The sequence below is a fragment of the Sapajus apella genome, unplaced genomic scaffold, assembly GCF_009761245.1.
Source record: "Sapajus apella isolate SASKATOON/1434 unplaced genomic scaffold, GSC_monkey_1.0 scaffold201, whole genome shotgun sequence".
Taxonomy (NCBI): Eukaryota; Metazoa; Chordata; class Mammalia; order Primates; family Cebidae; genus Sapajus; species Sapajus apella.
The window spans coordinates 647143-657229 of NW_022437141.1; the positions used below are offsets into that span (position 1 = coordinate 647143).

At 42.7% G+C, this 10087-nt stretch overlaps 1 protein-coding gene across 3 annotated transcripts in view; it reads left to right on the top strand.

Annotated features, from left to right (window-relative positions):
• Positions 1-9829, top strand: part of GJC1 (gap junction protein gamma 1) — a 30532-nt gene extending 20703 nt beyond the window's left edge. For 2 of the 3 annotated variants that reach the window (XM_032269992.1, XM_032269990.1), the window contains exons 2-3: positions 4837-4912; positions 7084-9829. In XM_032269992.1, the coding sequence (XP_032125883.1) occupies positions 7104-8294 (1191 nt within the window). In that variant the 5' untranslated portion in view covers positions 4837-4912; positions 7084-7103 and the 3' untranslated portion in view covers positions 8295-9829. Of the gene's footprint in view, positions 1-4836; positions 4913-6880; positions 6985-7083 lie in introns of those variants that run through there. The other variant, XM_032269993.1, reaches the window with a different exon arrangement.
• The last annotated feature ends 258 nt before the right edge of the window (positions 9830-10087 follow it).

Below are 10087 nucleotides of genomic sequence, written 5' to 3' on the forward strand. Positions count from 1 at the left end.
GGGTAACGAGCGAAACTCCGTCTCAAAAAAAAAAAAAAAAAAAAAATTTTTGAGATGCCATTCAAGAAAAAATAGATATAAATAATGGTTCAAGAGAAAGGAAACTGGAGCAAGAACACACTTTTCTCCACAGTGAGACCACAATTGGCAGTGACATATTCTGCTTGGAAATGTTAATTCCAGGGCCTGCCTTCTACTCATTCTGCTTCTTGAAATGATCTTCATTTCTCTGGTGGAGTACTCTGTAACATTGTAAGCCAATCCTTAGTGCTTTGCTAATGCATAGCTGCTGGGAGTGGGCTTGCCTGGAGAATGAGTGACCATTACAGAAATGAGACTAATGTTTTCTAAATGTTTCCCAGACCATACTCATCACCCAGGAATTATTTGACATTTCGCTGAGAGTAAGAATGCATAACTTGGCCGGGCGCGGTGGCTCAAGCCTGTAATCCCAGCACTTTGGGAGGCCGAGGCGGGTGGATCACGAGGTCAAGAGATCGAGACCATCCTGGTCAACATGGTGAAACCCCATCTCTACTAAAAATACAAAAAATTAGCTGGGCATGGTGGTGCGTGCCTGTAATCCCAGCTACTCAGGAGGCTGAGGCAGGAGAATTGCCTGAACCCGGGAGGCGGAGGTTGCGGTGAGCCGAGATTGCGCCATTGCACTCCAGCCTGGGTAACATGAGTGAAACTCCGTCTCAAAAAAAAAAAAAGAAAAAAAGAATGCATAACTTGTGGCCGGGCACGGTGGCTCACGCCTGTAATCTTAGCACTTTGGGAGGCCAAGATGGGCAGATCACCTGAGGTCAGGAGTTGGAGACCAGCCTGGCCAACATGGTGAAACCTCGTCTCTCCTAAAAATACAAAAATTAGCTGGCCATGGTGGTGTGTGGGAGACTGAGGCAGGAGAATTGCTTGAACTCAAGAGGTGGAGGCTGCATTGAGCCAACATCTCAGCACTGCACTCCATCCTGTATGACAGAGACTCTGTCTCCAAAAAAAAAAAAAAAAAGTAACTTGGAAGGAGAGGAAAGGGAAGAGTATCAAAGAAAAACTTACTGACTTGATAGATAAAAACAGTGGTGATACTGCCATTCATTTTAGGTTATTTTAGAAAGAAAATTGCTCATCACCCATTTTGTGAGATGTTGGAGTTAAGTGGTAAACACATTTACACAAAAAGAAATACACATAGTAAACAAGTATAAGAGAAGTTCATTTTTACTGCTAGATCCCTTTGTAAATTAGTGTTATTTTACACTTGGAAAGAGTATTCATTTAGGCAATGACTAGAAGGAAATATGGAAAAGTAGCTATGATTGTGGGTTTTTTGTATGTTTCTTTTAACCCATTTATGCCTGAGGTTGCAATTTTTTGAATTTGAAAAAATTAAACCTTGGTGATGATCTTGAGCAGTAGGATATAATATTGGAACACTAGGCATAAATGGGTTTAATATTACAGGATTTTCTGTGTGTGTGTGTGTGTGTGTGTGTGTGTGTGTGTTTTGAGAGAGTCTCACTCTGTCGCCAGGCGGGAGTGCAGTGGTGTGATTTTGGCTCACTGCAACCTCTGCCTCCCAGGTTCAAGCAATTCTCCTGCCTCAGCCTCCTGAGTAGATGGGACTATAGGCGCGTGCCACCATGCCCAGCTAATTTTTTGTATTTTAGTGGAGACGGGGTTTCACTATATTGGAGTGCAGTGGTGGGGTCCTGGTTCACTGCAGCCTCTGCCTCAGCCTCCCAAGTAGCTGGGAGTACAGGTGTGTGCCACTACACCGGCATTTTTTTTTTTTTTTTTTTTTTTTTACAAGTAGAGACAAGGTTTCACTATGTTGGCCAGGGTGGTCTCGATTTCCTGACCTCATGATCTGCCCATCTTGGCCTCCCAAAATTCTGGGATTACAGGCATGAGCCATTGTGCCCAGCTGCGTTTATTTTTTTTCCCACATAATTATATTAAGAGAAAGGCTGGGCACAGTGGCTCATGCTCGTAATCCTAGTAGTTTGGGAGGCTGAGCCAGGGAGATCACTTGAGCCTAGGAGTTCAGGACCAGCCTGGGCAAGCTGGCAAAACCTCCTCTCTACAAAAAATACAAAAGTTAGCCAGGCATAGTGGTATGCAACTGTAGTCTCAGCGGTTCGGGAGGCTAAGGTCAGAGAATCACCTGAACCTGGGGAGGTTGAGCCTACAGTGAGCCGAGATCATGCCACTGCACTCCAGTCTGGATAACAAAGCAAGACCTTGTCTCAAAAAAAAAAAAAAAAAAAAAAAAAGGAATTATATTGGCTGAGTGTAGTAGCTCACACCTGTTATCCCAACACTTTGGGAGACGGAGGCAGGCAGGTTAATTGAGCTCTGAGGCTTAAGACCAGCCTGGGCAACATGGCGAAACCTCATGTCGACAAAAATTAGCCAGGCATGATGGTGTACACCTGTAGTCCCAGCTCTACTGCAGGGGGCCAAGGTGGAAGGTTCACTTCAGCACAGGAGGTCAAGGCTGCAGTGAGCCGTGTCTGCACCACTGTACTCCAGTGTGGGCAACAGAGTAAGAGACCCTGTCTCAAAAAAAAAAAAAAAAAAGAAAAAAAATTAATTGATGTACATCCAGTATAGAGAGGATCAGGCATCCAGATTCCCCCTCCTCCCCACACATGCACTGATCAGTGCGGAAGACCTGGGGTTAGGAGGAGTTCCTCTGCAGATCTCCAGGGAGTTTTGTGGAGAAAACCCCTGGTTGTTTTGGATATCCCCAACATTTTGTGGTCGAGAGCGTAGACTGTAGCAATACTCATTCCAAAGACTTCAGAGTGTGGGTATAGAGTATCCATACTCTGTGGCCCTTATGAATGTTTATGGAAAACCAGGCTGTAAGGTTTCAGCATTTTCTATGTCTTCAGCTTAACCAGTATACAGTACTTAGTAGTGGATGTGTTAAAATGGCTGCTTTAGAACTTACATAAGCTCTGAAGGATTTATCACCAGTTCTTCCCACCAAGAAAATATTACTATATTGAAAAGCTCAGCTGTGGAGGAATTCTTGCATAACAATAATTATTTAAATTATACACATTTATCTTTGTGGATGGAGATATAGCAGATTAGTTTTCTAACTAATTGTATTTTCATAATTTTGGTTTATTGGAACAGATAGAAATTTCAGGCTTTGGGGAAAATCTGAACCTGCTGAGAATTTGTGAATGAGAATCATTATGGAGTTCTGTGTTGGAAACCTGGCTTATATCACCATTTAAAGATTTTATATTATTGGCTGGGCACAGTGGCTCACGCCTGTAATCTCAGCACTTTGGGAGGCCAAGGCAGGCAGATCACTTGAGGTCAGGAGTTCGTGATCAGCCTGGCCAACATGGTGAAACCCTGTCTCTGTGAAAAATACAAAAATTAGCCGGTTGTGGTGGCAGGTGCCTCAGGCAAGAGAATCGCTTCAACCAGGGAGGCAGAGCCAAGATCACGCCACTGCACTCCAGCCTGGGCGAGAGAGTGAGTCTCCAGCTCAAAAAAATAAAAAATAAAAAGATTTCATATTGTTTACTTCTTGTTTTGAGATTTTATAACTTGTGTATTCAATGAGAAAAGTAGTAGTATGGTTAGCTCAGTTGGAAAACAGGGCTAGATACGGAAGCTGCACTTGAAATCCTATTATGTTAGAGACAGGGTCTCCCTCTTGCCCAGGCTGAAATGCAGTAGTATGATCATAGCTCACTGCAGCCTCAAGCTCCCAGGTTCAAGTTATCCTCCTGCCTTGGCCTCCCAAAGTGCTGAGATTACAAGTGTTAGCCACCATGCCCAGATGGATTCTTTTTTTGAGACAGAGTCTTGCTCTTTCACCAAGGCTGAAGTACACTGGCGTGATCTCAGCTCACTTCAACCTCCAACTCCCAGGCTGTGTGTGTGTGTCTGGCTAATTTTTTTTTTTTTTTAATTTGGAAAGATAAGATCTCACTATATTTCCCAGGCTTATGTGTAAATCCTTCTTCGGCTTCACGCCTGCGTGTTTTGTAGATGCCTGCACTTTTTTTTTTTTTTCCATTGGTCCTTTGGAAATTGTTCAGGTTTTTTTTCTGTATCTTTAAACAACAAAACAAAGCACCTTTTTAATTAAGTTACGGTAAACACATAACATTCAGGAATTGTTTTAAATATATTTGCTAAATGTTGGCGCCTTATGGATGACATTTGGCCATAGCTATGCAGAGTTGCCAGAACTTGATAATGAGCAGTAATTCATCTTGAACATTTTTCTGTTTTGCTGTTTAATCCAGTACAGATGCAGGTGTTTTCTTTCTGTGACTTTTTATGAGCAGTTGTATCTGTAAATCACCTCCTATGGAGGCGGGTGTTCCTGTGACTGAGAGCCAGCTGTTAGGTGTTTCAGCTAAACAGCTTGCTCCTAGTTAGCTGCTCAGATCCCCCCCAAGAGAGGTATTGGCTGCTTCAGGGAATAGAGCAGACAGGGTGAAGGTTCTTGCAAGGCCTTTAGTGACCCAGTTGGTTTCAATTTGCTGAGATTCTCCTGCTTTGGCTTTTTCCTGTAGGTGCCAGAGTTCATCTGCTTCATATTTTTACTAATGACTCATCTTCCTGTTGTATTTTCTTAGACTGATGACTTAAGAATCTTTGGGCTTGGTTACATAGTTTCTCCTACCACCTGTATGGGGAGGAGAAAACTGGTATTCAAACTCAAGCCTGTTTCCATTTTATTTTCATTGATTTTTATGGTACATAGAAAACTTTCTGAAAATGGCATTTTAGTGATTCATTGTTTTCTATGGGAGGAAGCTTATGACCTGCTGTTTTCTTTTTCCTTTCCAGAGGGAATCTGGAAAAATTGCAAGGAAAACATCATTTCTCTAAGAAAATTTTGGGTAATAGAAATTCTGGACAACAGGTAAAGTGTATGTATTTAAACTTTGGTGGTACTGACGAATCATCTGTAATCTTCAGTAGTAAACTGGGAGAGGGAGGAGGACAAGTTAAAAGTTAAATCTACTTTGTAAAGTTGGGGCTCTATTGGGGATTTTATATACAATTTAGGTGATTTTTACCTGGATCCCGGCTGTAGATCTGGGAATCTCAGAATGAAACTATCCTTTAAAGTGCTATTCTAAGTGGATTTGCTGTTGATTGGATTTAATGTCCTCAAAGTTCAGTTTAGCAATCTTTTTTTTTTTTGAGATGGAGTCTCCCTCTTGTTGCACAGGCTGGAGTGCAGTGGCGCGATCTCAGCTCACTGCAGCTTCCACCTCCAGGATTCAAGTGATTCTCCTGCCTCAGCCTTCCAAGTAGCTGGAATTACAGGCATGCGCCACCATGCCCAGCTAAGTTTCTGTATTTGTAGTAGAGACAGGCTTTCTCCATGTTGGTCAGGTTGGTGTCGAACTCCCAACCTCAGATGATCCACCTGCCTTGGCCTCCCAAAGTGCTGGGATTACAGGCGTGAGCCACTGTGCCCGGCTAGCAATCATTTTTTGATGTCTACTATAAATAAGATACAGAGGTATATTTTATAGATTCTGTTTTATAGTATAGAGGTATAATACTTGTTGCAAGACCATTCATTGTGGGCTTCTAAGTAAACCCAGAATCTGCTATGCTGTGCAGCCTAGCTAGGGAATGTATTCCTAGTTCCCTTCTGTCTTTTGTTTTATTTTTTAATGATTTTTTTTAATGATTGCCAGCAGTTTGTAGCTGACAATCTTCTTAATCCCTTTTACCACTTGGTCAGAAATTTAAGTATCCTAGTAAGTCACCCCTTCACAATGGAGTCCAGCCTAGGTGTCCCTGTTTTTCCTCTCAGTGGTGGGCTTTCTGTGATTGGGCCAAATAACTACGTTGTGGGTTTGTTTGTTTGTTTTTAGACAGAATCTCACTCTGTTGCCCAGGCTGGAGTGCATTGGCACATCTCGGCTCATTGCAACCTCCGCCTCCTGGGCTTAAGCAAGTCTCTGCCTCAGCCTCCCGAATAGCTGAGATTACAGGTGCCCGCCACCATGCCTGACTAATTTTTATATTTTTAGTAGAGACGGGGTTTTACCATCTTGGCTAGGCTGGTCTTGAACTCCTGACCTTGTAATCCACCCACCTTGGCCTCCCAAAGTGCTGGGATTACAGGCATGAACCACCATACTCAGCCATTTTTAAAAAAATCTCTCACAAAATTCTGAAGGTCTCATGAAATAATAGTATGTGTAAAGAACCTGGGTCTGGCCAGGAGTGGTGGCTCACGCCTGTAATCCCAGCACTTTGGGAGGCCAAGGTGTGAGGATCACCTGAGGTTAGGAGTTAGAGACCAGCCTGGCCAATATGGTGAAACCCCATCTCTACTAAAAAAATTAAAAATGGTGGCACATGCCTGTAATCTCAGCTACTTGGGAGGCTGAGGCACAAGAATCACTTGAGCCCAGGAGGCAGAGGTTGCAGTGAGCCAAGATCATGCCACTGCACTACAGCCTGGGCAAAAGAGGGAAACTGTCTCAAAAAATAAAATAAAATAAGGTCTGAGAAATACATCTCAATAAATAGTAGCTACAAGTTTACCTTTTAAACCTGAGAAGACATGACAGCAATTCATACATTTTAGGACCTTGTAGGGCCAACAGGTGTTGACTGAGGTGAACTGACCTTTCTAAATGTAGTAGAGAGTGAGATGCTGTTTTTTTTTTTTTTTTTTTTTTTTTTTTTTGAGACAAAGTCTTGCTCTCTTTAAGCAATTCTCCTGCCTCAGCCTCCTGAGCAGCTGGGATTACCAGCACACACCACCGTACCTGTCTAATTTTTGTATTTTTGTAGAGATGGAGTTTCACCGTGTTCACTAGGCTGGTCTTGAACTCCTGACTTCAAGTAATCCACCCACCTCGGCCTCCCAAAGTCCTGGGATTACAGGTGTGAGCCATCGCACCTGATGGAGATGCTGTTTATTCTAACATTTGTTCCACCATGAACCTTGAAGTTAGATTTCAAGTATTCAAAGTAGTAGTTCCTAGAGATATCGTAAGTGAATAGTTAACTTAAGATTTAATATTTGTTGGTTTTCTTTTGGTATTTTTCCACTTTTATCAGGGCATACCAATTCAATCACCATGAGCTGGAGCTTCCTGACTCGCCTGCTAGAGGAGATTCACAACCATTCCACATTTGTGGGGAAGATCTGGCTCACTGTTCTGATTGTCTTCCGGATTGTCCTTACAGCTGTAGGAGGAGAATCCATCTATTACGATGAACAAAGCAAATTTGTGTGCAACACAGAACAGCCGGGCTGTGAGAATGTGTGCTATGATGCATTTGCACCCCTCTCCCATGTACGCTTCTGGGTGTTCCAGATCATCCTGGTGGCAACTCCCTCTGTGATGTACCTGGGCTACGCTATTCACAAGATTGCCAAAATGGAGCACGGTGAAGCAGACAAGAAGGCAGCTCGGAGCAAGCCCTATGCCATGCGTTGGAAACAACACCGGGCTCTGGAAGAAACGGAGGAGGACAACGAAGAGGATCCTATGATGTATCCAGAGATGGAGTTAGAAAGTGATAAGGAAAATAAAGAGCAAAGCCAACCCAAACCCAAGCATGATGGCCGACGACGGATTCGGGAAGATGGGCTCATGAAAATCTATGTGCTGCAGTTGCTGGCAAGGACCGTGTTTGAGGTGGGTTTTCTGATAGGGCAGTATTTTCTATATGGCTTCCAAGTCCACCCATTTTATGTGTGCAGCAGACTTCCTTGCCCTCATAAGATAGACTGCTTTATTTCTAGACCCACTGAAAAGACCATCTTCCTTCTGATAATGTATGGTGTTACAGGCCTTTGCCTCTTGCTTAACATTTGGGAGATGCTTCACTTAGGGTTTGGGACCATTCGAGACTCACTAAACAGTAAAAGGAGGGAACTTGAGGATCCGGGTGCTTATAATTATCCTTTCACTTGGAATACACCATCTGCTCCCCCTGGCTATAACATTGCTGTCAAACCAGATCAAATCCAGTACACCGAACTGTCCAATGCTAAGATCGCCTACAAGCAAAACAAGGCCAACACAGCCCAGGAACAGCAGTATGGCAGCCATGAGGAGAACCTCCCAGCTGACCTGGAGGCCCTGCAGCGGGAGATCAGGATGGCTCAGGAACGCTTGGACCTGGCAATTCAGGCCTACAGTCACCAAAACAACCCTCATGGTCCCCGGGAGAAGAAGGCCAAAGTGGGGTCCAAAGCTGGGTCCAACAAAAGCACTGCCAGTAGCAAATCAGGGGATGGGAAGACCTCCGTCTGGATTTAATCCTGGCGGGCTTAAAACTTGTGCTTTTCATAGTTTATGGTAAGCAGCAGCTCACTGAATAATGACTTCCATTGAGTAAACATTTGGCTCTGGTTATCTTCAGGGATGCTGTTGGCTCATGATCCAAGCTCAGGGGACTCCAAAGGCAGGGCTGAGCTGAGGGGGAGAAAGGGAAACACAGTGTTCCTGGGCACATGTTCTCAGCAATAATACAGTTGCAGAACTTTACATTCTTGTCTTCCAGATCTGGAGAGGAACAGATAATATTTAAATCATTCTTGTTGAACAGTTTTTGTATGTACAGTATTATGGTACTTTTTTTCAGTATGAAAACTTTTTTTGTATTTGTACATTGAACTGGTGTAGTTATACTTTTATATTAAAGGGGAAAAGGTCCTCATAAGTAATGCCTATTAGGCTAGTGTTATTGCTTTGTTCAGCAAATCCTACCCTGGCTATAGAGTTTTTAATAGATGCTACACCTAATAAAAGTGCCTCTCATATTGCAGGAAAGATTTCAGATGTATAAAGAGACTGAAGAGGAGATAGCAGTTTTTAGTCTTAGAAAGTAAGTTCATAGTAGAAAGGAGGTTGACGTCTTTCTTTTACATGAGAAATTTTTGAATCTCATTCATGTGACCAGAGTTGTGGCCAATTTTTGAAAACCTATTCTTATTTTCCAAGGAATTAAATGATTCACTGTAGGATTCCTTTAAATATCAAGCATCACCAGTATACGCTTTGATGGTGTGTGTATATAACTTAAAAGTTCTTCCAAAAGCCCGATACAGAAACATGCCCCCAGTTTGGTAGCAATGTGGAAAACCTGGCTAGAGATGATGTGGAGCTGTCTCTCAGAAAGGAAACCATGCCTGGAAAATGGGCCCTAATAGGATGCTTAGTTGTGAACCTGTTGGATTTGCCTTAAGCCTCTATCCAGAAACCTGCCTGCCTCCCTCTGGTTAAGAAGCCAGTGGTGGATATTTTCTTTGTTAACATTAGAAATGCAAAAATTCGCTTTTCGACCAAGAATACTCAAAGCTACTTGTATTGGAAATGGCAGAAGGCCTAAATCCAAATTTCTTATTTTTTATAATTTACCATAGAACTTTTGTGATTAAGCATCTTCTGCCAGTGGATGTTTATGCCTGAAAGGTCATGAGTTTCTGTCTGTAAATAGACCCAAAGAGAAGTGCACTATTTATTCCTTGTAGGCATAATGTGTTTGTCACTGACAAGGATTAACATTCACCCACTAGTCTTTTATTGCCATTTTCAACCTTATGTTGGAGAACTTTGCTTTCTCTTCATGTTTGCATTGTCTTAAATTTTGCGAGCTTCTGACAAAAAGCTTGGTAAAGGTTTAAAGGGGCCTTTGTTCCACCAGGGAGCATTTTATTTGGGGGTCTCACTCTTTTCAAACGAAAGCTATGGTAAGCCACCTCTGACTTGGAAATTCTAAAAGTATTAATATTTTTTATATCTTAATTGTAAAATGCCAGTTCTCCATTATTTAGATGAATCGTAGAACAACACCCTTTGTGCAGTATTTTTCTTTGTTTCTCCATTGCATTCCTTCCCCCACCAAAAAAAGAAACTTAAGGAAATTCTTTTTGAGACAGGGTCTCCCTCTGTTACCCAGGCTGGAATGTAGCAGCATGACCTCAGCTCACTGCAGCCTCTGTCTCCCAGGCTCAAGCGATCATTCCACCTCAGCCTCCTGATTAGCTGGGACTACAGACTACAGACATGTGCCACCATACTCGGCTAATTCTTTTCTTAAAAAAAAAATG